Source organism: Oryzias latipes, chromosome 13, assembly GCF_053564925.1.
Source record: "Oryzias latipes strain Hd-rR chromosome 13, Olatipes_Hd-rR_3.1".
Classification (NCBI taxonomy): Eukaryota; Metazoa; Chordata; class Actinopteri; order Beloniformes; family Adrianichthyidae; genus Oryzias; species Oryzias latipes.
Genome location: NC_136249.1, coordinates 13,811,082 through 13,837,425, shown reverse-complemented (window position 1 = coordinate 13,837,425; position 26,344 = coordinate 13,811,082). Strand labels below are relative to the sequence as shown.

Below are 26,344 nucleotides of genomic sequence, written 5' to 3'. Positions count from 1 at the left end.
CGTGTTTCAAGCAGCACAAATGTTGAACTGTTTGGTTGAGTCCACTCGTGCAATTTGATCTTATGTATTTACTCCACTACATCTGGCAATGATATGGAGGATAAACACAGCTTTGCAGAAAAAAAGTATCTGACAAAGTGAAGGACTTAGAAAAAGTTTTAAAAATGAGCAAAAACTATTGAAAACCCACTGAAATCTCATGAGATTTCCAGATCATTGCGTGAATTTATTGTTTGTAAGCCAATCTAACACCACAGAAGGTTCTTCCTTCCTGTGGTAATAAAACTCCTTCATGAAAACTTGTGTATTTCATCAAACTACTTAGTGATTTTTGTGGTGTTGTTCCAAGCGCAACACTCACTGCTTTTGATGGAAAACTTGTGTTCAAAAAAAGGATTTTGTGCTTGAAACAGAATCTACATTTGAAACGCAATACGACGTGCCAACAAAACAGTTTGAGAGAAATTCTGTCTTTTCTGCACACAAAACAGAGCCAGCCAATCACAGAGAAGGAAATGAAGGTTGCTGCCGTTTGGTCAAAAGTTTTTCTAATCAGCTCGTTGACTGGATCAGAGTTTTTTTTCGAATTTTTAAGTGGATTTTTCTATTTCAAGTGCAAAATCTTTTTTTTTCTTTTCTTTTTTTTAACACAAAAACGTTTTCTGCTTAAAACAGTGGGTGTTGGGCTTGGAATGATGGCACAAAACCACCTGACAGCATTTCATATTCCTTTTGCACTCTGCTCATTTACACTGCGCTGTCTCTGCTAAAGCTTTTTCTTTGTTTGTTGCATGTTGACTTTTTATGATGGGAGCTCTGATGAAAATGCAATTTCCCCTCAAAATAAATAAAGTATTCGGATTCAGATTCGAGGGTTAACTTTAAGGCTAAAGAGAAGTGGTTGGAGCTTCAATCTATTCACCCAAAAGCTACCAACCAGGCCAGAGACTTGGGTGTAGTGAGACACACACACATCAGCTTTCATTAACACGTTTAGGCAAAATCAGCTCTTGAAAATATTTCAAGAATCTGAGATCTGATGTCTAAGGAAAGCAAAACCTGGAAAAACTAGTTCATGCTTTCATCTTTAGTTCTTATTACATCCGCTCTGTTACTTTAAGCTTTAAATTCAGTTCTTTTGAGCTTTCTTTACAGTTTTATATTATAATCACTTTATTATTACTTTTGATATTTCTTATAAAGTACTTTGTAATGTGCCTTGAAATGTGCTATACAAGTAATCGTACTGTGCCTTGAAATGCTTTGATATGAAAGCTTTTTTTGTTTTTTTATTTTAGGAGTTAACAAGAATTTCTTGACATTTTTACTTAAGAAAACAAATTACCCTCAGACCTCCAACTTGTGAACTTTGAAGTCATGTAACTCAGTTTTCCTTAGAATTCCTCCTCCACTTTTGTAAAAAAATAAAAATAAATAAAAAACTTAATCAAACTAAACAAAGACTCCTTTGGCACCTATTTTAGTTTACCACAAAATACTCCCATAAACCTCACAATAACACCCCAACCGGTAAACAGTGATTAGGCAAAGCAAACCCTGTGATTTAGTGCACTTAATTGTTTTGAAGCAAAAACTTGTTGCTGTTGTCAAAGTCATGATTGTTGGTTTTAAGTCAATGCTGCCCCCTGCTGGTGAGAAGGGAGAAATACATTGTTTTCCTCTTCTTGTCTTTCTTCATATTATTTGTAAGTTTGTAACCAATGAAACCACAATGGTTTTATTATTTGCCATTTGTACATAACAAAATAAAAAAGTAAAAAAATGAATAAAATAACATCTATAAAGGGTTGGGTTACATGTGAATATCTATATAGGAAGTCATAGAAAAACACATCACCCCCCCACCCCTTACCTTTGGAATTATGCCACCTGCCTTGCTTTTTATTTATCATGTGACCATGTTGACTGCCACTCACATGTTGTCATAGGGAAAACACCTGACATGTTTTCTGTGAGGTTTAATTGTAGATTTAAATATTTGAACACAGACAAACACATATTTATTTATATTTATAACACGCGTCCTCGTGTATTTTCTAACAGGGTCATATTTACGTAGCTCTGGACATGTTAGAAAACATCTTCCCTCAAAATAATCATTTGTGGCCATGAATTTGTATTTTGTGTGCACAAATTAGCATTTTGAAGCCACATTTTGGTAATTCATGGCCACAAATCAGCATTTTCTAAACATTTGTTGTGGGCACAAAGTAGCATTAATAGGAAAAAGGTTAGTACACAAGTTTGAAGGTAGCATTTTGTGTGTACAAATAAGCATTTTATTACTATTTTTTGCACACAAATTAGCATTTGCACAAATGTACAAACTGGCAAATTGTAGTCGGACAGTAGCGTTTTGTGGCCACAAATTAGCCTTCCGTTATAACAACTTAGCATTTTATGAGAACAAATTAGTTTTGTGCAAACAAATTAGCATTTCATTAGCATTTTGTGGGCACGAAAAAGGATTTTATGGGCAATGTATGCATTTGGTTTGCACCAAATTTGTATTTTGTGCATACAAGTTTGCTGTGTACACAAAATTAGTATTTAGTGCACACAAATTAGAATTTTTTGGACACAAATGAGTATTTTGAGCAAACAAATTGGCATTAAATTGGCATTTGGTGGTCACATATTAGCATTCTGTATGAACATGTTCTTATCTTCTCAAAATTCGTATTTTGTGTGCACAAGTTGCAATTTATTAGCATTTTGTGCCCACAAATGAGAATTTGTGGGCATAAACTGCTACTTTGTGTGCACAAATTCGCACTTTGTGGACACAAATAGTATTTTGTCTTCACAATTTGTGGACACAAATTTATATTTTGTGGGCACAAGTTGGTATTTTTACAACACTCGGTGGGCGTAAATGAGTAGGCCTAGTTTGTGTGCGCAAATGAGCATTTATTACACACAAATTAACATTTTGTGTTTACAAAATAACATCATGATGTACGCACATCTACATGCACAAATTGGTGTTGTGTGCACAAATTTCTAATTAGCTAATCCGAGGCCACAAATTATTAATTTGAGGGAACCATTGGTCTTTTTTGTGCCATGTACAGGGCTTCGTACATATTTTATTATTTCCTGAAACGTTCAAAACTATCCCACGCACTTCGAACACACTATAACTTACATTATCGGTACATGACTGAGCACAAAACCTCAAGATTACAGAAAACGAGGAGGTCCAAGTATCGCGAGATTTATCCCTCTGGGAGGATCGGGGCTTGAAGTTTCAGATGCATCGGTAGATGAATCATAACGGGATCAAGATGTCTGGACGATCAGGCCGCGCTGAGACCCGAAGTCGGGCCAAAGACGACATCAAAAAGGTCCTGGCGGCCATCGAGAAAGTGCGCAAATGGTATGTAAACTGCGCGGCGCAAAAAGGGCATGAAAATCGAGACCGCGGCGCGATATCTTGCTGCGTAGCTCAACAAACTTCAGTCGGGAAAGTTGGATGATTGACAAGGCTTTCGACCAACCAGCGCGCCCGTTTGACAGAGGAGGCGGGGCTAGTTGAGTTTTTCCGCCGACAGCTGTCAATATGGCTCCAGCAGCTTCACATGCGGCGGCTTGAGAAGTCGGCGAGCCTCCTGAGAGCTGCATTGCTGTGGAAATCAGACACTAACGCGTTACATTGAATTTCCTCCATTCTGCTGTGCACGGAGAAGTAGAGGGTTTTGATCAGATATTAGCTCCGCTGCACCGGACTATGAAAACACGCGTGACTAATAAATGCGTTCATTTCTCTATTATTATTACGACGCCCTGAAATCTAGCAGCTGCTAGGAGATTTCCCCATGATCCAACGTACATTTCTCCTCAGGGAGAAGAAATGGGTGACGGTTGGAGACACGTCCCTGCGCATATTCAAGTGGGTTCCAGTCACTGAAACGAAACAGGTGTGAGCCTCAGTCAATAAAACACACAGAGACCTGTGTCACGACCTGCATCCTCCTGATGGGTTTCATCCTCTTTCCAGATCTTTCGGACCAAATCTACGGGTGGAGACGTTAGGGGACTGAAGGATGTGGTTCTGGAAAACACCAACTCTTTGCTGGATTTCACAGGTAGCCTGAGGATTCCTAAAGAACATTTTCTTTATCATTCATATCTTGGATCAATTGGGTTTGATTTAACCAGATCAAAGTGATCCTCCATTCCAAGGGTTTCATGATTGTTCCAAACGTCTGCTCTTAGATGACAACAGCAATCAAAGCTTCATGTCAGACGTTTATCAACCAAAAATGGACAACAGCAGCAGCAACTCCAGCTCCCAGCAGGTCAGCCCCCCGCATACCTTCAGCCTCCGAGCGGAGGACTCCCAGCCGCCCATGCTGGGCCAGGAGAGTGTGGATGGTATGTAAATAAAACCATGTCCAGAACTGTCATTAAAATCCTGTTTTTGGTGTTTCTAACATGTTCTTGTTGCATTTTTCTGATGATGGCCATGTATAAACAATTATAGCTTAAAACTGCATTTCTGAGTATTTTTTTATTCAAACTGTGAATCAGGAGCAGATAAAAAAAAAAAAAGTGGTGGAGGATAAAGCTCCCTGCTCTGCTCCATTTCGATGCATCCACAATCATATCCATGTTCGCCTTTGTTCTCCTTGTCCAAGCTGGCTGGATGCTCCAATGTTGCTCACCAGTTTCACCTGTAATGTTTTGTTGGGGTTGTAGGGGGCTGTAAGCTACTGGGAGTGAGTGTAAACAAAGGAGATGATGGGAAATTACTCTGCGCCAGTGGTCCCGCCCACAACTCAGAAGAATTCCTAATGAACTGCTGCTGCTCTGCAGAAACTCTCCTAAGAAACAATACAAGTTTTTTTTTTTGTGTGTGTGGCTAAAAATAGCATAATAATAATTAAAAGACCACTGGGAACACTGAAAATAGATCAGAAGATGACTTTAAATGAATAAAAACAAAATCTCTTCCTAACTTAATGACACAGTGTCTTCTCTCTCTTGATGCAGAACCAGTCCATTTGGGACAGGAAGGTGCAGATGAGCCACCTACTCTTATTAAAGAGGACCCTCTCTCATCTGGAGCCATCAAACGGGGAGCTTCAGATATACAGGTTTCTCTTCGACAGCTTCCAAGACAAACTCAAGCACATCTTCATGAAATACAGTGGTCCCCTTAGTATATTGCGCTTGGAATAAAAGAGTGTAATTCTGCGTGTTGTTCTTTCTAACAGCGTATCGTGTTCTGCCCCCTCATTGGCTCTTGACAACGGTCAATCAATCTCCTCCATGCACTATCTCCTAAGCAGTCTGTTTGAAAAATGGGCACAAATCTTCAATTGTGATCAGATGTTTGCTTTCCGTCTATGATCCTTTACATACTTTTCTGGGAAGGTTTGAACTTTGAGAGTTTAAGCAAGAGAAAAAAACTGGGAAAATGTTCATTTCTGTCTGAGAAAATAGTATAAAGTGTAAAATAAAGATAAAGTCCCACTATCTGTCACACACCTAGGTGTGGGAAATTTGTTTTCCGCATTTGACCCATCCCCTGGGGGAGCGGTGAGCTGCCGACGAGCCGCGCTCGGGTGGTCCAAGCCAACCCCTTAATGTTGAGTGTCAAGCAGGGAGGCATTGGGTCCCATTTTTAAAGTCTTTGGTATAGTAAAGTGGTATAGTAGGCATTCCAGCCTTGAAACATCTGTAATGCTACTCTGTGGATTTCATCTATCGCAGCGATAAACGAGGGGACACTGTATCCCATTTCACGTCGAGTTAGTTATGTCCTGATAAGTTTTGAGGTGTAAATAGAAGCTGACATGTCTAACTTGTACTCTTGTCCAGCAGGAGGACCTACCGGTAGATGAATCGGGGGCACCGCCTTTGAAGAGGATTTGCAAAGGGGAAAATGCAGCGCTGAGATAGCTTTTGTACCACCTTTTTGTCCGTAATGCATAAGAAACCTGCTTGGATGTTGGGAAATTAACAACATTTTCAGAATTATGATGGGTTTCTTTTTACATGTTTATGCAAGTATTACTCATTACAGTTCAGCTGAGACTTTTTAAACTGTTATGAAGCTTAAAGTGCAAAGCAGAAGCGTTTTCAATCTTTGAATGTACCTGGCCACACTGTAGATTTCTGTTCTGTTTGCTGCAAACACATTTCTGACATCAGTTTTTTACGTTAGCATGTTTTCATACGTTGTTTTTATTATGTAAGGTTTACTAGGGAATAAATGCCCAATGTGCAGCTTAAAGCAGATTGAAGTTTAGATGTGCCATTTATGCTTTCAATATAAAATGCTTTCTGCAGAAAACCTTTTGGCTTGACACATTTGAGAATAAAATCATTTTTAAAATATGATTCTAACATCTTTGCAAGTGAATGATTTGTCATTGTGGCCCATTAAAAGTAATGGATGTCTGTTGAGTAATAATTTGGCTATGATAAAAATGTTGATTTTTAAAAATTAATATAACATTCCAATTTTGAGATGCATGTTACATGAACAAACAGTCCCATGTTAGGTTTTTATTTAGGTTTTTTTCTGCAGTTCCTGAATTGTTTCCTTTTTGAAGGATGATGAGAGAAATTATAACTTCAGAGAAACTAACTAAAGTGATTTACACATTAATACTCACTGAAAGAAATAATCTTCTCAAAAACAAGTTAAAAAATATTGAATACAAAATGTTTTTAATTCTTGATATGAGTGAAACCAATTGGGTGATGGAACAAATGAAACTTTCTTAAGAGAAGTTGTAATGTTCTGCCCTTTTAAGAAAAAAACAGGTCTTGAAAATATAAGCACTAATATTTAGGTAAATTAATCTGGTTATTGGAAATATATCTAAAAATGTATGTTTTGCTTGCAAAAATAAAATGGTTCATTGACACAACCGTCCTACCCCCATTGTTCTAATAAACAGTCCAATTCTTTTTAGACCATATATTCCTCTTAGAGAAAGACTGGAATTAAACATTTTAAAACAAGTTTGTCTTAAAGATTAAATGTATATTTGTTAAAACAGTCAAATAGATAGTTTCAGTTTTCTTAAATCAAGCAAGTCTGTTTCTCGTAACAAGACCCCTCACTGTTCACAATTAAAAATGCCATGTGTTAAAAGTGTAAAAAAATACTATGTAAAGTAGAAAAAACGAAATAAAGTAACAAAAACATGTTAGGTTTGAAAAAAAAGTAAGATAATTAACTATATAAAGGTAAAAATAGACCAAAATAAAGTAAAAAAAAAGAAGCTTAAAGTATAGTGTAAAGTAAATTAAACCTTAAAAATACTGTGTAAAAACTCTTTTAGAACGCAATAAAATATTCAAGATTTACTGCGTCACAACAAGTCTTCACATCTTACTGAGAAGTTACTAAGGGGTTTATCCAGTCTATTATCCAGTCAGTGTAATGAAATTCTTGAAATCCTTGGTGAAATTTGGTGTTTTTGCTGTACAATCCTGTCTCACCGTCAGGGGCTGCCAAAGACAACAACGCTTGGTGAGCCAAATTATCTAACTGTATGTGATCACAACCCAGATTTTATTTTATTTTTTATTTTTTTAACAAGGCTATAAAAAAGAGGCACACCCTAGGCTGCAGTGGATACGTTCTTTTCAGTTCACTGTAAAAACCATTTTGTGTAAAACTTGGGGGGAAAAAAAGTTGTTTTTTTATTTCTTGATTTGTTTCAAACTAAATTAATTTTGTTTCTCCTAAAAGCAAAGTGCCTTCGATAAAAAATAATAATAAAAAGAATAACAATTTATTATTGCTCCTTGGGAAAAAAAACGGTTTATTTTTAAGTGGCTTCCCGACTCTTATAATAGACAGGTTGTTTCGACCAATCGCAGACCGCTAAAGTAATTCAACAAGGCCGCTACACTGGGAGGACCAATAGGAGTCGAGAGTGGGCGGGGAATAACTGAGGCGCCGCTTGCTGCCGGGGAAACGGGGTGCTGAGGTTTTACACAACTGTGCCGGTGGACTAGAAACTCCCGCCATTTCGACAAGGAATTAACCTCTTGTTTGATTCAGGTTACTTTCGCGTAACACTTGCTGATTCGGAACTCGTATGTTTGGAAAGTCTGATCGTTAAGCAACAAGGTCACTTTTAAAGAACCGAGAAGCTTCTATTTCATAACACTTTACCGTCGTACAGCTACCTCGACTGTTGCCGCGAGTTTGTTTTCGATTCGTGGAGCTGAAAGTTTATAAACTGTCAAGAGGGGTAACTCCGGGTTTATTACATATTAAGACATTGAATTTGAACCAGCAACCCGTCGTGGTGAGGGAAGTCCTATAATGGTGCGATGAGGCCGGAGCTGAGAAGTGCACTGTTATTGTTTTGTAACGAGATAGCAGTCCAGCCTGTTAGCTGATCGGCTAGCTGCTGCACAGTGAGAGCCGGGCCTGCCGGCGGTAACGTGAAAGGCTTCATCGCTCGGAATAGACCCTACGCGCTCTCGGATACATGATAAGGACACATCGGCGAACCCGACATTCGTAAATTGTTGCTGGGAAATACAGTTACACCTCCGGCAACCCTGCCACCTCTGGATTTCCTATGGCACCGCTTTTGGGCCGGAAACCGTACCCACTGGCTAAGCCTTTAGCCGAGGCTCCAGGCCCGGGAGACGAGGTCTACATCATCGAGCACACCAAGGAGGCCTTCAGGAACAAAGAGTATCCTGCTTCACCGTGATGCTGTTTTGGGACAGCCTTAGCGAGCCAGGGGTTATTTCAAAGTAATAGTTTTAATAAATCGTCTGTCCTAAAAGTGACAAATTCGTGCTCTAAGAGACGTTTATGTAGTTAAAGATTTTGACTCACGCTGACTTTTTCCCCCCTAAATGTTTCACCGCATGTAGAGTTAACACTGGGGGACGAGCTAACAGTGGTGCTAAAAGTCACGTTTTAGCTAGTAGTTAACAGTTTATTTAAACCAAAAATTATAGTTAATAGGATGCTACTTGTCGCATTTAATAGTTTTATTCACACACACATAGACTAATCTATAAACATTTGTGAAAATCATGGTTTTGCTTTTAAATTGGATAGCTTTCTGTCATCGATGCTAACGCGGCTGGCATGCTAACGGTAGGTGTCCCATTATGTCACCGCTGCTAGCCGTTGCTGTGAGCACAAACATCTTAAGCTCCTGCTTAGCCTAGTACGCATTAGTTGTAAGTATTTTAAAAAAATATATATATTTTTAGGTTTATTTTGAATCAAGTAGGCCAAGTGCAGTTGTTGTGTAACTGCTTGTTTTGCCTGTTGGGTCATGATTAGACTGTGTATTATTTGGTCCGCTAAAGCTAGCAAGGTTAATCGGACGCTCTGAGTGAACGGAGGCAGATTTTTATTGTCGAAATGTCTTAAAGCTCATTATATTTCGCTTTCGTTTGGGGGAAAATCTCGAAAGTGTTTGATGTTAACAACTAAGGTGTTCAGCGAACCTCACTGGTCTTCTCCTGATAACACCGTGAAGGGGACTTTTGAGCGGCTCCTTTAACTACACCTGACAAAATGTGGTCCCATAGATAGAACAGTTTTTTTTTTAAATGTCACCTTAATCCAATGATATAATGGGATTATGCTGGGTTCTTATGCATTATTCTGAAACTCGTTGAAGCATCTATTCATCCTAAAATCTAACTTTAGATAAAATAAAAAGATAAACTGACGTTTAGGGTGAATTCTGTCAGCAAAGATTCATTGTTTTATGCTTTTGCCTATTAATTTTTTCCTGTTTAACTGGTTAATTAATTAATTTTGTATGTTTATTTCACTCTTCATGTTTGTTTTGCTCTAAAAGTGGAACTGTAAATCCTAATTGCCTTGACCAAGTGTGCACAGAGAGTACGAAGCCCGATTGCAGAAGTATGGCGAGCGCATCTGGACATGCAAGAGCACAGGAAGCCTGCAGCTCACGCACAAGGAGGCGTGGGAGGAGGAGCAAGAAGTCACAGAACTGTTAGTATCAGAACCACCGCCGAAACCTTGGTTTATTGTTTTTCCCCCGGTCTATCAAGTTTGTAAAACAGCCTGTACTTAGATGGAGAAAGTATTTTTTTTTTTAAAAGATGGCTTTGCATTTGACAAAGAAATGTCAAGTCATATTTTTACTCACTCTGGGAATTATCTCTGATAAAAGCATGTCAAAGAAGAGACTTTCCCTGAAAGATCTGGCTTTGTGGCAGTTCAAAAGCCTGCTACACCTCCCTTGACAGATGAGTGAGTCATCACTCGTTTCTGCAATAGTTTGATGGTAGTTCCTGTATCCTGGTATTGAGAAACCGAGGTCTAACTTGTAGCAACCTTTGACTTTATTCCTCCGCTTGGATGTCACTGCAAGCGATGCGCATTCACTTAAAGTAAAAGGTCGTGTCATTTGTTTTTTTGAGTACCGGTAATTTATTTTGTCTGTAATTAGTTAATAAAAATTATCTAATTTTGTTCTCAGATAATTGCTGCCAAAAAGCCTCAGTTTGAGGTGAATAAAAAATGGCTTTCTGAAATCTTTTATGATAACAGACTTCAAACCTTTGCTTTTATGTCACCAGGATTGTTTTTTTTAACTCAAACAATAGAGAAAAAACCAAAACATTCGGTCCAGACTGCTCTAATTTAACACATCAATAAACAGTAGGAACACTTTTCTGAACAATCCCAAAAATCTTCACCACACAACGTCTAATTAATACCACAAGACGCATGTAGACGTTGCTTATTCCACAGTTTATTGCGCCAGCAGGGAAAGACGAGTGATTTTGTGGTTTCCTTGCACCCGTTTGGTGAATTTGATAACTTTGAAGATTGGGATGCAGCAAAAGAGAAGAGGGGAAGAGATGAGAGACGAGGAGGTGACAGCAGAGCAATCAAACAATTTAGACTTTGTTTCTTTAGTTGTGGCATGAGAAAAACAAGCGGGAAGAGATGAACTTTCCCTCTGAAATGCTGCTTTGTTTCACATATAGCGTTCATCATATATACCACTTTCGTCCAATGTGGCAAAGCAAGGTCAGTGCAGGTCTGTGTCTATTACCATGACAACGCATCGCACGGTATATCATAAATTCTGCTTTTTTGTGGAAAAAGGATTTACACCTAAAAAAAAAACAAAACAATAAGAAGAAAGTACTAACTGATATATATTTTTTTGAAAGTGACCATGCTATAAGCAGGATAATGAGGCGTGCATTAGCAAAAAAGAGTGGACTTAGGAGAAACAACTGTCGATGCAATCAGTGTCAATATTGTATTCCTGATAACAAACACGCCTTGACAAGCATTCGTTACATAAGAGATAAAGTTATAGATTAAAAATTAGATTAACGTAATTAAAACATTTATAAAGCTCCAATTTGTCTGTAAATAATGAATGAATCACAATTAACAGCACAGCACAATGCCAAAGCCATTCTGGATTATTAACTTTTACATTTTATCTTGAGATTTCAAACCCACTACTGATTGTTTTCATCTTATTATCTAGTACCACTCTGGATTCAAAAGCAGCAGAACTATTTTTATGTCTTTTTGTAGTAATTCAGAAGTACAGTCTGGTGGAAAAATAATATGGAATCAATCTATTCATCATTTGCTTCATCTTTTCTTTTATCGTGCTCTTTTGTGCAGGCTCCAAGAAGAGTATCCCCAGTGGTTTGAGAAGCCAGTCCTGGAGATGGTCCACCACAACACGGTGTCTTTGGATAAGCTGGTTGAGATGTCGTGGCTGGAGGTCCTCACCAAATACGCAGTGGACGAAGAGTGTGACTTTCTTGTAGGTCTGATTTCTGTTAAATGTGCGATCTCGTCAAAGATGGTCAGCATCCTGTAATGCCGTGAGGTGACTTTCACTGGCCGTTTCCACTTTAGGTGGGGAAGGACAAAAGTTTGCGGGTAAAGGTGGTGAAGATTCACCCGTTGGAAAACCTTGAAGGAGAGCCGGCAGAGAAGAAGCTTGAAGGTGCTTGTGACTCACCGTCCAGCGACAAAGAGAACGCCAGCCAGGAGAACCAGAGGAAAGAGGCGCCGCCACGCGAGGCGGAAAGCAGAAGAGAGAGTCTGAGTAAATGCTAGGATTTGTCATATTTGTGACACTGATCCCGTCTGCATGTGGCTAACAGCAGCTAATGTTTCAGGTGATCGAGCACGACGGTCCCCACGGAAACTTACCACTGCCCTGAAAGAAGAGAAGAAGAAGTGGGTGATGCCAAAGTTCCTGCCTCATAAATACGACGTGAAGCTCATCAATGAGGACAAGGTGTGTGAACCATTATTATTCAGGTTTTAGATGGACAATAGCTTTTGTTGCATTTGTTTATGCCTTAGTCACAAATAGTCTAACCTGGAGGTGGCCCGCACAGAAAATCAAGGTCGGAGACCGCTTGGTCATGCACATTTTTTCTACTGGCGACAATTTATAGTGAACACTTAAGGTGTTCTCTCGGTAAGTGAGAGTGATATAGGTGAAATGTAGGACCATTGTACAGCCCCCCCCCCTCCCCCCCCAAATCCTCTGGACTGCACAAGAAGCCCGTTAGCGCTAATGCTAACACCCTGATTGTTGGACATGAGGAAATTGGACATTCAGAGTGAGAGTGTAGTTTGGGTGGACATCCTGCATGCACTTGTGTATCACATGCAGACCCTGTGTGTGTGGCACTTGTTTGTGGTCATCAAAGTTCACACACCTTCCTAACCGCTAGAGCACGGGGGCCCAAAATTCCATCACAATCAGCGATCGAGTGCGATTGATATGTGGGTAGATTGCTGGCCATCAAAAAGGAATAAACAACGAGAAAGATATATTTAAAGAAAAAAATTGCCTTCCTCAAAGTGGAAGTACATCACTCGATTGACATGCAGAGCGGCCAATCCAACATCCCATGAGGCATATGTCACTGCACATGTGTGTTTAATTACACGGAGCGGCTGATGTGTTCGCTGTGAAGAGCCCCTGCCGGCCTAGCTGCATGCAGAGTCCCTGGCAGAGGACACCTGTTCCACAGGAGAGTTCATTGTCTGAGCTAGCCATTCTGCCACAGGTCGGCAGTCCACTCCGAGGGATCTAAGCCCACCCATGCAGCAATGTCGTCTTGATGCACGTGCTTCTCAAGCCTTGCCTATGGGCCGGGGGAGTCTTTCTTTGTGGCATTTCTTTTTTTGAGACTAAACTCTTCAATTCATTTGAATTGCAGGTGATCTGTGACGTCCCAGCTGACAGCCTCTTTAGAACAGAGCGTCCTCCAACCAAGGAGATCATGCGCTACTTCATCAGGCACAATGCTCTTAGGCTGGGCAAAGGAGAAAGTGCTCCGTGGGTAGTTGAGGATGAGCTTGTGAAAAAGTTCAACCTTCCTAGTAAATTCAGTGACTTTCTCCTCGATCCACACAAGGTAACACAAGTGCTTAACATGTTTATATGCACACGGTGTCATTTAAATCGCATTAAATCTTTGGTTTGCATCTTTCCCTAAAGTTTTTGGCTGAGAATCCCTCCACAAAGCGAAAGAGATTGGGGTCCTCAGAAGGTAAAGCAAGTAAGAAACTGAAGAGCGACGCTTCAGGAGAAGATTCTGGAAATGAGAAGGGGGAGAAGAAAAAGAATAAGAAGGATTCTTTGGGCATGCCACTGAGTCCCACCATCTGGGGCCACATGCAGGTTGGTCGATTGATTTGTTTCTCTTAACCTCATAACTAGGGGTCGTTTGATTTTAAATATCTGGCAGCACATCTTACACTTGTTTAATACATTTTAAAAAACGAACAAATTTAAGAAACAGATTCAGGTTCAATCAATTAAGAATAGTGTTACTATATCAGCTAATAATTAGTTATATGGAGAAAGACTGTAGCTTTAGTATCTTCAGAACTATTGAACACTTTTGATCACGTGATTCATATTTCCATTAGAAATTCTTAGATATTACAAATTCGGAAATCCTTACATGAATATGATAAAGAGTATTCATGGCTAGATCATATCAATGTAATCCTTTATTAGTTGGAGTTTTTTGGGGAGATTCTGGATTTTTTTCTTTCTATTATCACCTTTTCCCGGAGCTTGCACTTTGTACACGGTCCCTTAGCAGCCTCCCTGCTGTCTCTGTGTCAGCACCACGGAGAGAGTCATTCTCATTCAAACGAAACAGAAACCCGTTTTTTTCTGTTAAAAATGTTTGTCTGGGTCATTGTTTGAGTTGAGACAAACCAATAGAGACATTTTCTGTCAGTTTTAGGCATTTAATAAAAGCTGTAAGTCCAGATCTGTCCGGTTCATCACAAAATGTACTGGACAGTTTTTGAGCGCTTCCTGCTCTAACTAGTGCTTTACGGCAATCAAATGTTGTGATATGTTCATGATAAACAGACTTCTACTGATGTATTTATCTGTAAGAACGACTTTGAAATATATAGCCCTGATCAAAAAAGGAATAAAATAAATATCAGATGCCTGATCAGGACTAAGCATTTAATTCAGATCGAGTCTAAATCTTTGTGATCCGGCCCGTTTTCCAATCGCGTGATCGGATTTATACATTCCTACTAACCAACATGGAGGACGTATAATTTAATGCCATGTGTGTGCATCGTGGCTTCTCCTATCTGTGTTTCAGAAAATCAAAATGAACGGTTCCCCACTCAAAGTGAAGAACTCTGGGACGAAAGGGGAAGAAAAAGGCTCGGCTCCCTCCACTCCAAAATCTGGCAAGAAGAGCACGGACAAGAAGGAAGGCAAGAAAAGCGGAAAGAACGGAGATAAGAAACTTCATGTCTCTAAAAAAGAGGGCAAAGCTGGTACTAAGACCCCAAAGATGAAGCAGATGACCCTGCTTCATTTGGCTAAAGGAACGCCGTCAGGGAGTCCCAAGAAGAGAGCCCGTAGTTCCAGCATAGGTACACCCAAACTGGGGAAGCCCCTGCACCCCATGGCTCTGCACCTTCTGCGTTACTATAAGGAAAACAAAGACAAAGAGGACAAGAAGAACTCGCTTTCTTACCTCCTCACCAAAGCTGCAAAGGCCTTGACCCCAGATGACCGCGACCGGCTGCCCGAGGAGCTTAAGGAGCTGGTCCAGAAACGGTGGGAGCTGCTGGAGCAGAAGAAACGATGGGCAGCCATGAGTGAAGAAGAAAAGAAGGAGGAGATCCAAAAGAAACGCGCAGAACTCAAAGAGAAGTTACGCGAAAAGGCCAAGGAGAGACGGGAAAAGGAGATGCTTGTTCGCCGAGAACAGTCTCGAAGATACGAAGACCAGGAGATAGAAGGTGGCAAGACCCTTCCAGCATTTAAGCTGGTGGACATACCTGAAGGGCTGCCCAACACGCTCTTTGGCAGTGTTGCAATGGTTGTGGACTTCCTTCACTGCTATGCTGGCCTGCTGATGCCGAACGACCAGTATCCCATCACAGCTATGGCCCTGATGGAGGCTCTGGCAGGAGATCGGTCGGGCTTCCTCTACTTGAACCGGGTGCTGGTGGTGCTGCTCCAGACGCTGCTGCAGGACGAGCTGGCGGAAGGCTACAGCGAGCTGGACATGCCCCTATCTGAGATCCCCCTAACCATGCACTCTGCGTCAGAGCTGGCTCGGCTGTGCCTGCGCCCGTGCGACGCCCACGGCGAGGAGAGCGCCCAGGGGTCGGAGGACTCGGGAGCCTTGGGGGGCTTTGACGACGTGGTGACAAGCGAGTTCCTAGAGAAGCTCGAAACGTCTGAGGTGTTTGAGCTGAGCCCGGAGGACAAGGTCAACCTGCTGGTGGCGCTGTGCCACCGCATCCTAATGACGTACTCTGTGGAAGACCACGTCGATGCGATGCAGCAACGATCCGCCGAGCTGTGGAAGGAGCGTCTGGCCATGCTTAAGGAGGTCAACGACCGCAAGAAGGAGGAGAAGAAGAAGCGAAAGGAGATGGAGAGCAAAGGTAAGCGTCTGGCTCTGTTTGAAAACAAAAATCTTCTTCCTTTAAACACTGTGGCTCAACTTCACAACGTCTCTATCATTCTTTGGGGTTATTTTCTCCACATGTTCTTAAACGATGTTTTTCTTATCTGCATGCATTAAAGGTGAAAAGAAAAAAGAAGGGAACATCAAAAAAGAGATCAAGAAGGAAGTTAAGGTGGAGCCGGAGGATTTGATCAGCTTAGTGAAGAGCCGGAGACTGATGGCCATGCAGGCCAAGAAAGAAAAAGAGGAGCTGGACCGACAGAACAAAGGTAAATACACGTGTGTGAGTTTCATGTGAGGAGGTGAAATATGGAAAACATGCGACGCACATTTGTTCATTTTGTGAAATCTGCAGCTGCTAAAAGTTGTTTTCCCTCCAGAGCGGATGGAGAAGGAGGCGGAGGAGGAGCGGATGCGTAAGCAGAAGGCTTCAGCAGAGAGGGCCTTTCAGGAAGGGATCACGAAAGCCAGGCTGGTGATGCGGAGGACTCCCCTGGGCACTGACAGAAACCACAACAGGTGGGGTAGTGGACTGAGTCTGAGTGGACTTCTGATCCTCGGCATTTATCATGATGTCCCCAGACGCTCCTAACGGCCCCCCTGTTGTCTCTTTGTAAAGGTACTGGCTCTTCTCTGACGTGGTCCCTGGTTTGTACATCGAGAAAGGGTGGGTGCACGAAAGCATCGACTATAGCTTCACCCCTCCACCTGAGGAGAGGGCAGCAGAGCCAGAGGTGGAGGAAGAGGAGGATGGGGAATCAACCTCTGCTCCTGATTCACAGGGTGTGTGAGAAAGTTATTGTTCTTTTGAAGCAAACGCATTATTAAGCAAAGCCCTATTATCAACAAACCTGTTGAAAGACCATCGTACAAACAAATCCTAGAGAAACCGAGCAATCAGGATTTAATCAAAGATTTAAAGTCTTTGATTTAAGCTCTGAATGTTTTTTACTACTCCAGATGTGTTCTTTAACTGATATTTTAAATATGAGAATGGTTGTATAAATGCTGAGTAAATGTTTGCTGTAGGAGCTGAAAAAGATGACGGAAGCATTGACGGTGCAGTTATGGAAGGTGTCCAGCAGGAGGCTCCACTAGACGTCTGTATTGAAACCACCACCCCCAAGCAGGGACAGAACCTCTGGTAAGAAGATCCTCCAGATGATGCGTTTGTTTGGACTGAACTCCCTCTTCCTCACATTCGGGCTTTCTACCCCTGAGTCCAGGTTCGTCGTCGATAGCCCCGCAGAGCTGGAGGAGCTGGTGGAAAGTCTTCATCCCCAGGGGGTCAGAGAGAGCGCGCTCAAAGCAAAGATCCAAAGCAGGTGAATTAGATGAAGTATCCTTACGAGCATCCGTTCTTACAGCTCGACATACTGAAGACTTTATGATGCAGCATGAGCCAACGCCAGTCAGGCTGTGACTCAGCAGATCTGGTTTGGCCAAAGCAGATTATAAAGCAGAGGGTCTCCTGTTTCAGGTACCAGGACATTTTGCACTCCATCCATTTGACCCGGAAGAGCAAACTGGGCCTGAGGACCTGTGATGGTTACGAGGAGCTGCTGAAATATATGCGCAGTGACATTCAGGAAATCGCCTCCAGACTGCAGAAGGGGGGTCTGGGATACCTGGATAAAAACGCTGATATTGAGGAGGAGGTGAGTCCCCCTGATGCTAAACTTGCCTGCATACGAGAGCTTTTCCTTTTCTTAATTTTTTCTTCATGTTCTTGACAATCCTCGTTTTGTTCATGATAAATCTTCCTGTAGTCCACGTTATTCAAGTAGGGGATGCCTGCTGGCCCCCATGTCCACAATTGACAGATTCTGTGTTTCTAAGGACAGCTGATCTGTCATTGGCAGAGTCCTTGCTGCAGACGTGCTCACTCAGTACTGATCAGGGGGGTCCACAAAGAAACTTTCTTGCAAGTCACTTGAAGGCCTCTTAATATTGACACTTAGCCGAGGAGGGAGGGGCCACAGTTATACCCACCCACAGAGCAGCTGGGACACTTTCTCAGTCAAAATAACCGGTTCAACACCGGCCCGTCGGATTAAAAAAGGCAGATCAGATATACATCAAGATAGCAAATATTGTTGGCAGTAATCTCTGGAGCTCTAGCTGTGCACACTAAACATACGATAACCTTTTTTTTTCACAGCACTTCAAAAAATGCCCAAATAAATGAATATGGCGCACTTTTATTTATTAAGCCACAAAGAAGAAAACAGTCTAAAGGACTAAAAATGACAGGTTTTTGATGTTTGAAGAGATTTTGTTCCAGTAAGAAATATTGTCTGTGTTAAAAAAGCATTTTCATTCATAGTTTTAAATGCCAAATGAATGATAATATCTAGACTGAATCTGTTTAGGTTTAGGTTTGGAACATGTATTGAGATGCACATTGACTCATGTGAGAGGGAAAGATACTCAACACTTCTGCTTACTGGCGTTTTCTGCCTCCAGCATGGCAGCATCCACACGTCAAACGATAAAAATGACGACTGAATTAACTTCACTTGATTTGAGCAAGAATCCAACCTTTTTCTGTGTCCAGAAACACACCGGTCCAGTTGTAAGATACTGTCGATGGTCCGGCTATGAAATTAGAAAAAAAAATTGATGAGAAATATTTCAGATGTTGGATTATTCTTTGTCTGTATCAACCTGTTTCTCTTTTTTGGACTTAATGCAAACACACATTTCAAAATGAATTTTTCTCTCTCTCAAGTCTTGACTCTCTTGTTGTCAGTTTTTACATTTCTGTTTTCATTTCTGCTCACAGCTAAAAGAAATGGACAGCTTGAAAAACTTTGGGGAGTCCATCATCACTCTCCAGGCCTGTGTCATCAAAAAGTTCCTGCAGGGCTTCATGGCCCCGAAGCAGAAGAAGAAGAAAAAGCAAGGCGGAGAGGACAGCAGCAAAGCAGAGGAGGTGGATGAGGAGAAAAGGCTGGCAGAGGAGGCCAGGGTACGGAATCCAGCTAACAAACCCGCCTCTTTCTTATAAGAGTGGACGTCTAGCTACAGTCGGTAAATGTCGAGCGCTTTGAGGCCGTCCCTTGAGCTGAGTGTGGCTGGACTCGTTTCCTAGGTGGCTACGGCGGTGGAGAAGTGGAAGACGGCCATCAGGGAGGCGCAGACCTTTTCCCGCATGCACGTGCTGCTGGGAATGCTGGACGCCTGCATAAAGTGGGACATGTCTGCGGAAAACGCTCGCTGCAAAGTGTGTCGCAGGAAAGGTAAGGAGACACTTTGACGTCTGTACGAACATCTGAGGGAAAAAAAGTTCATCTTTTTAAGTTTCAGCTGAGGAATGACAGAACTCCCAAAACACCCTTTAGAGTCTGTGAAGGCTGGAGACATAGCAGCTCCTGAGCGGCAAAAGGAAGGTTTTTGTCCAGTCCTTGTGACTCAACTTCAAGACAGCGCCCTTAAAAAAGATTGTGTTTGTTATAAAAGACATTTTCAATATTTCTGTGGAACTTTTTCTCTGCAAATGATTCCCAATTGTACTGTTTGAAAGGTGAAGTCAGATTTGTGTGAGCAGAGGTCCATCACCCCACGTTTCTCCTGTCCAGTGCTCAGGCTGAACGCTGCGCTGAAGTTGAGGGAGACCAGATCCAGACAGGGCAGCAGGAAGCACAGAGCAGATCAGACTAGTTGTGTCAGGCAGGTCTACGTTCAGAGGCGAGCGCTGCGGCGGCCCACAGGTGAACCAGATCTGACGCAAGCTTGAGGTTCTATCTGAGAATGATGATGAGGATGTGTGAAACGTGAGGATCAGGTAAAACCTGCTGTAAAGCATCAGACCCTCCAGGATTCTGCTGCCATTATAGGATTCTTCAGTTTGACTGTTTTTCTAGAAAGATGCTAAAACAAGATCTGCTATTTTTCAATAATAAGTTTGAAAGTTTGATAAAGGCTGCAGGAGGACGCACACATTTAACTCCTAGTTTATGGAAGTGCACTTTATGTAATCCTCAAGAAGTGAGCCAGATTGATGGAATTCTTATTAAATTGAGGAATTTATCTCAAATTAAAACTAAAGTTATTCATGTTGAAGCATCTCTAAAACTCAAACAATTATATTAAAGCAGCAGTGATTGGTAAATCCATATGCACTGTATATTAACACACATGTAAAGTTAGACATGCTGTGAAGTCACACACGGTTGAAAATTGCACACGCGCAAAATGTACACATATGGTAAATTTAAACTCCCTGTTGGTACATTTTCATGTGCAGTTGTTAAATCCACATGTATTGTTTTAAATTCACGTACAAAATTGATAAATTCACACGTATGATTAGTAAACGTACGTGTGCGGTTGGTAAATTCATATGCATGATAAGTTCTTGTTTATTAGCGTCTTTAGTTAATCCTCTAAATTATTAGGAAAACAAAATAGTTCTTCTCCACACAAACTGTCTTATCAGAACCTTCAGCTGTGCTTTTTGGCCTCATTTAGAGACGTTATCCCTCTCAATAAGTGTGGATGTTGAAATTGCCATATGGCGTCACGTCTGATCGGTTAGACTGACGTAAATGGTGGAACTTGTTCAAACAGGTGCGGGGACTGAATTGTGTTACTCTGCCCTAACGGTTGTCTTGATCTCTTCAAGGCGACGATGAGAAGCTGATCCTCTGTGATGAGTGCAACAAGGCCTTCCATCTGTTCTGCCTGCGACCGGCCCTCTACCGCATCCCCACTGGGGAGTGGCTCTGTCCTGCCTGCCAGCCCACTGTTGCCAGACGAGGCTCACGCTTAAGGTAACCCCGCCCTCCATGTCACGTCCTCTGCTCATTGTACCTTTAAAACTATAATGGGGAAGAAGCCGCTGTGGAGCTGTGTCTGTTTTGGAAAAACGGAAACCAAATCCACGTTCTACAGCAACGTTACCTCGGGTCTAAACAAACTGGCTTTGAAAACGTTTGCTACGATTAATCTAAATATTAGAAAAGGACATTTACAGGTTATTTCCAAGAGCAAGTAATTCTCTAAGGTTCCAGCGTGCAGATGTTTAGAACTGCTTTCTGGGAATTTAAAAGCGCGTGTACTTAGGGTTTATCTGCATGTTTCTTCCTCTGTTTTTAATGAAGGCAACAAAGCTAAACTATCCTCCCTACATAAAAACCCTGGGAAGTTTTTGGATGTTTTAAAACAAGCATCCACGCGATTGTCGGCATTTTTTTAATGGCAAAAAGCTCTGAAACAACAAGATCAAATTCATTATTCAACAAAATGAGGAAACAGCTCCTTTAAGAACTACTGAACCCGATAAGATCAGGAAGAGTCAAGTGTCGGTTTGTACTCTTGTTTATGCCTTTTCTAAGTCCAGGGGTTTATTGGTTTAGTGTAACACTTTTTTGTTTCCTCCTGATTCACAAGAATTTGAATTAAAAAAAATGTTCAGAAATGCAATTTTAAGGATTAATTTTCTTTATCAAAGTCCTCCATCATCAAAAAAAATCCCACAAGAACATGTTAAAATCCCCAGAAACATTATTTTCATTGGAGTTGGTCTTTAAAAGTCTCCCAAAGGTGAGAAGAGAGCTTAGCAGAAGGCCATTCTCCAGGACTCATGGTTCACATGGTGATTTGAAGGCTGTCTGCATCTGCCCTGCATCGGCAGGCACACCTGTCCAGCACCACACCTGTCCAGCACCACACCTGTCCAGCACCACACCTGTCCAGCACCACACCTGTCCAGCACCACACCTGTCCAGCACCACACCTGTCCAGCACCACACCCCAAGTCCATCAACACACAGAGACACACACAAAACAGCGAGGTTCCACTCTGACAAAGGAATAAAGCACACACAACACAGAAGGAAAAGGAAACCAATGCAGCCACAGCCGTAAAGTCCTGGTCCTGGTCCTGGTCCTGGTCCTGGTCCTGGTCCTGGTCCTGGTCCTGGTCCTGGTCCTCAGGATCAAACACACCGCCTGTATTCCAGATCTCCCAGCACTTCTTGCTGCCGATTACCTGGATCAAGTGTGTTTAGTCCGTTGGAATAAGTAGCAGTAGAACCTTTATTTATCCAGGTCCACATGTTTAGAATCCAGTTTTCACTCGCAAACAGGACCTTTCCAAGAGGCTTGTAGAGATATAAAAACATAAATCACAATCACAGACCAGCTATACAGCACAGCCAGCAGGGGGGGAATGTGTTTGCTTAATATTTGTTTTCGTTTTTGATTCATTTTGATTCACTCTGCATGTTTCACTTTGGTGATCTGTGCTGTTTAAATAAAGTTTACTTTGACTCTTCTGTTTAGAAACTACAATGAAGACTCCGATGAAGAAGAGAACGAGGAGGAGTCTGAAGAGGAGGACTCTGAGGACGAGGAGGATGAAGAGGAAGACAATTACTACAAAGCCATGGGCCACAGCTGTGAGTATGAAGATGTTTTTTGACAGGTCATTCTGATATTCATTCTAAAATCTGACAAGAGGACTGAACCGAGCAGATCTGGTAACACCAACTCATCAGAGACAGAAATCACTTGGAATCTGGACATAAACATGCTGATTGAAAAATATTGTATTTATTTCAAAACAGAACTTTTTTTTAATGTTTTTATATATAGACTGTGGCTTTTCTTCTCATTTTAGTGCCAGTTGCAGCAACACGTTGATGTCCATCAGGGAAAAAAGCAAATTTGGAGAAATGCTGCATTCATGTGGTGTTGGAATGTTTGGAAAAGTGACCGTCCAACACAGAAAACACTCATTAACGTTAACAAAAAAAAAAAGAACCACACCTTTCAACACCACATGAACGCAAAATAACTTTCTGCACTTGAACACAATGTAGTGCACTATTTCTAGAGAAACAGCAGAATATCAGGGAAAATAAAGCTGTAATAAGGATCATCCATGTAATTTATCTCAGTTTGGTGGGCCAGATTAAGTAGTTAAACGTGGTTTGATTTAGAGCACGGAGATCAACCTGATGGTGCATTTGAAGTCCGTCTGTCCAGAACTGCGGTGTCTCTCTGAACAAGGTTTGTTTGGTTTGGGACTGGGAGGAATGCTAACAGCGAGTTCCAGCCTGGCTCCTCATTCTGCCTCCATTGTCTGCTTGTCGTGGTTTAACAACAGTCCCAGCTGAACGTTGCTTTGAAGCTGGAGCGTCTCCCTCTGGCTTCACTCAGAGTATGTGGCAGGATGATCCTCTGTGCTGCATCACACGAGTGCTGTCAGGATGCTGGTCCATACTCTGTATTCTAGACACGCCCACTTCTTGTTTGTACATGTCAAATCAAGGCAGTTCTTTTGTTTTTGTGGTTGCAGTAAGACCAAGGAAAAAAAACAAGCAGTCATCATCTCGCCAAAAAAGCTCTAAAAGCAAATCCAAGAAGCAGAGCTCCTCCAGCAGTCAGAGCAGCAAGCCAAGGACGGTCCCCAGCAGCCCGGCGGACATCGACGAGCTGGTACAGAAACCGAGACGCAGGCCCAGAACCCTTAGCGGCATCCGTCCCTCCTTCATCCACACTCATGACGTCTGTGTCTGCAGGTGCGACAGACCTCCCAGACTGGGCCGAGGAGGCAGGCGCTGGAGCTGGAGAAGTGTGAGGAAATCCTCAAAAAGTTGATGAAGTTCCGTTACAGCTGGCCTTTCAGGTGAGCAAATCAAGCCACCCCCGTGAGAGCAAACACCCACACCCTTTCTCCAGACCAGGTAAACATCTCGTTTTATGATTTATGTGACCAGACTGTAAATGTTCTGCTTTCAGGGAGCCGGTTTCCCCCGATGAGGCCGAGGACTACCTGGACATCATCTCCCAGCCCATGGACTTCCAGACCATGCTGGGGAAGTTCGGCCAGGGCTCGTACCGCCACGGGCAGGACTTCCTGGAGGACCTGAAGCTGGTCTTTTCCAACGCCGAGGAGTACAACCAGCAGGGCAGCACTGTGCTCTCCTGCATGGTCAAGACGGAGCAAGCCTTCACCGAGCTGCTCCAAAAGCTGCTGCCTGGGCTCGGCTACCTTCGCCGACGTTCCCGCAAACGCGCCAGCCGACCCGCTGCTTCATCGGAGGAGGAGGAGGAGGAAGACGAGGAGGACGATGAAGCGCAGGAGGAGGAGCCAAAGAAGCAAATGCAGAACGGGAAGTCCAAGAAGAAGAAAGCCAGCAGAAGTCGGAGGCAAAAGGTGGAGGAAAGTGAAAGCGAGGAGGAAGACGAGGACGACAGCAGAAGGAGAAGTAAACGGGCGACTGCCACCTCCAGCAGGAAGAACTACAGGGAGCAGGATAGTGACGGCGAGCAGGAAACGCGAAGGGCCCGCCAGCAGGGGGGCCGCGGCGACCTCGCCAGCAGCGACGAAGAGCAGTCCAGCCGGCCGCGACATTCCAAGAGACAAAAACGTTCCTGAAATCCAGGGTGCTGACCCGGCTCCGACTATCCTCCACCTCCTCCGCCAGCAGGACTCCATCCTCACAGGGAATTTTTCTGAACTTTAGTTCATTTTTGGAAGAAAAAAAAACGGATTTATATTTGTAAAATGTTTAATACTGGTGATCGTTTCTTATTTCCCCACCATCACATTTGTAAAAGTGAGTGGCTCCCATAGCTCTTATCCCCACCTGGTAGTGCAGCATCACCAGGAGCATCACTTCTCCTTTTTCACCTCCTTCCTGCTTCACAGCAGTGCTACTAATTTCCAGACCAGACTTTTTTCTAATGTGAGTAAACGTGTTGAAACGACGTCAGCGATTTTAAACGTCAGCTCTTAGTGTCAAGATCTTTCAGGAAACTCGCCTGTGGCTCCTAGAGCTGTGCAGCCTTTCCTGCTCTGCAGTGCCCTGTCACTATAAAACACCCCAGTACCTCAACCGATCCATCCGTCTGTTTGCACTCCTCTGCTGTGAAGTGCACCCAATACGCCAGCAACTGCAGGACCACACTTTAATATGATGTGCATACAAACTTTGTAAACAGTGTTGGAATCAGCCAGCGTGATGTTTGTTTAAAAAAAAAAGGGCATTTTGGGGGGAATATTTGATATTTTTGCACATATTGTTTGGTATTGTAAAGTTGTGACTTGTTTGTGGATCTTGAATCACATCCGGCTGATAGCAGACGGCTCTCCCGGTCAGCACAAACGTTTCCAGCTCAAACATCACCCCCTACGTTTTCACGCCAAACCACGCAACTCCTTGGAGGGATTTGCAAGTGGTCCGCTCCGGTCACCAGGTGGCGCCCTAGCGTTGCACTTTGAGTGGCCTGGTCCTGGCACTTCCAGATCCTCAGTCTGCTCTGACAGGCGTTTTTTCAGGAGTGTTTGGCTCTGACGCTCAGCTTGGTAGCAACCCCCCCCTTCCCCACTAAATAAAAAACAAGAAAAGTTGAGTAAACATAGTTTTTTTTCCAGCGGTGTGTGTGTATATGTACATATATTTGTGTATACTGATCCGACCCCTGTCTGGACTGTGCCGTGCTCCAATGTGTTTCATTCGTGCCGTTCTCATCCAGAACCCTTGGTTCTGCCCGGCCGCTGGTGTTTTTAAATTCTGACGCGCTACACTTACGTTGTTGATCCACAAATCCCCCGTTCAATCATTTCTGTTAAACATAGCTGAGGTGACTGCCCTTCTCCGAGTGAGATCCCACTGTAAATGCTTTCTTTGTTCTGGGAGGAACTGCAAAATTCTTTTACACTTCTTTTTTATATATATATTTATAGTCTAAAGCTGGGTTTGGGTTGGATGGAGGATTCACATGTAAAAACTTTCAAATAAAGACTACAGATTCAAAGCAAGCCTCTCTGTTTTATTGCAGAAAAATGTCGGTGGAAAAACTGGAAAAACCCACAAACGACACAGTTAAAAAAGTCCTAAATTAAAGATATGTCATGTCTACGGCTGGGTTGATCAAATCGATTTATGGATCCAAGCTTTCTAAATCAGTAATGATCCATAAAAGTAGAAATCGGTCTTTTATGCCTTTCCTTTTCCGACAACCCAACGCAGTAAACCAAAGTCTGCTACCTTGATGCAAACATATAATGGAATTTCCCATAGGACGGCTGATGCTAACCTAAACAGTTATGGCCAAATGTTTTGACACAAATATTAGTTTTCACATAGTTTGCTGCTAAACTGCTTTTAGATCTTTGTTTCTGTTATGAACTGAGATATAATTACAAGCGCTTCATACGTTTCAAAGGCTTTTATCAACAATTACATGACATTTATGCAAAGAATCAGTATTTGCAGTGTTGGCCCTTGTTTTTCAGGACCTCTGCAATTCAACTGGCCATGAACGTCTGGGCCAAATCCTGACTGATAGCAACCCATTCTTTCACAATGACTTCTTGGAGTTTGTCAGTATGAGTGGGTTTTTGTTTGTCCACTTGCCTCTT

General features: G+C 42.4%; 2 protein-coding genes across 4 annotated transcripts; both read left to right on the top strand.

Moving 5' to 3' along the window:
• Positions 1–3,128: 3,128 nt before the first annotated feature.
• bcl7bb (BAF chromatin remodeling complex subunit BCL7B b) lies at positions 3,129–6,375 on the top strand. 2 transcript variants are annotated; one of them, XM_004075764.5, is made up of 6 exons: positions 3,129–3,400; positions 3,866–3,941; positions 4,022–4,109; positions 4,240–4,398; positions 5,017–5,120; positions 5,851–6,375. In XM_004075764.5, the coding sequence occupies exons 1-6, from the start codon at positions 3,288–3,290 to the stop codon at positions 5,926–5,928; spliced, it is 618 nt and encodes a 205-aa protein (XP_004075812.1). In that variant the 5' UTR covers positions 3,129–3,287; the 3' UTR covers positions 5,929–6,375. The 2 variants fall into 2 exon arrangements, with proteins under 2 accessions (XP_004075812.1, XP_011481100.1); XM_011482798.4 differs by having other exon boundaries at positions 5,848–6,375.
• A 1,536-nt stretch (positions 6,376–7,911) lies between these two features.
• Positions 7,912–25,737, top strand: baz1b (bromodomain adjacent to zinc finger domain, 1B). 2 transcript variants are annotated; one of them, XM_020708399.2, is made up of 22 exons: positions 7,912–8,698; positions 9,872–9,988; positions 11,654–11,798; positions 11,894–12,086; positions 12,160–12,281; positions 13,219–13,416; positions 13,500–13,682; positions 14,638–15,943; positions 16,086–16,235; positions 16,347–16,485; positions 16,586–16,749; positions 16,996–17,110; positions 17,193–17,291; positions 17,447–17,624; positions 18,752–18,937; positions 19,061–19,208; positions 19,548–19,679; positions 20,594–20,741; positions 22,255–22,370; positions 23,273–23,412; positions 23,496–23,602; positions 23,716–25,737. In XM_020708399.2, the coding sequence occupies exons 1-22, from the start codon at positions 8,580–8,582 to the stop codon at positions 24,353–24,355; spliced, it is 4,845 nt and encodes a 1,614-aa protein (XP_020564058.1). In that variant the 5' UTR covers positions 7,912–8,579; the 3' UTR covers positions 24,356–25,737. The 2 variants fall into 2 exon arrangements, with proteins under 2 accessions (XP_020564058.1, XP_011481101.1); XM_011482799.3 differs by lacking the exon at positions 19,548–19,679.
• The last annotated feature ends 607 nt before the right edge of the window (positions 25,738–26,344 follow it).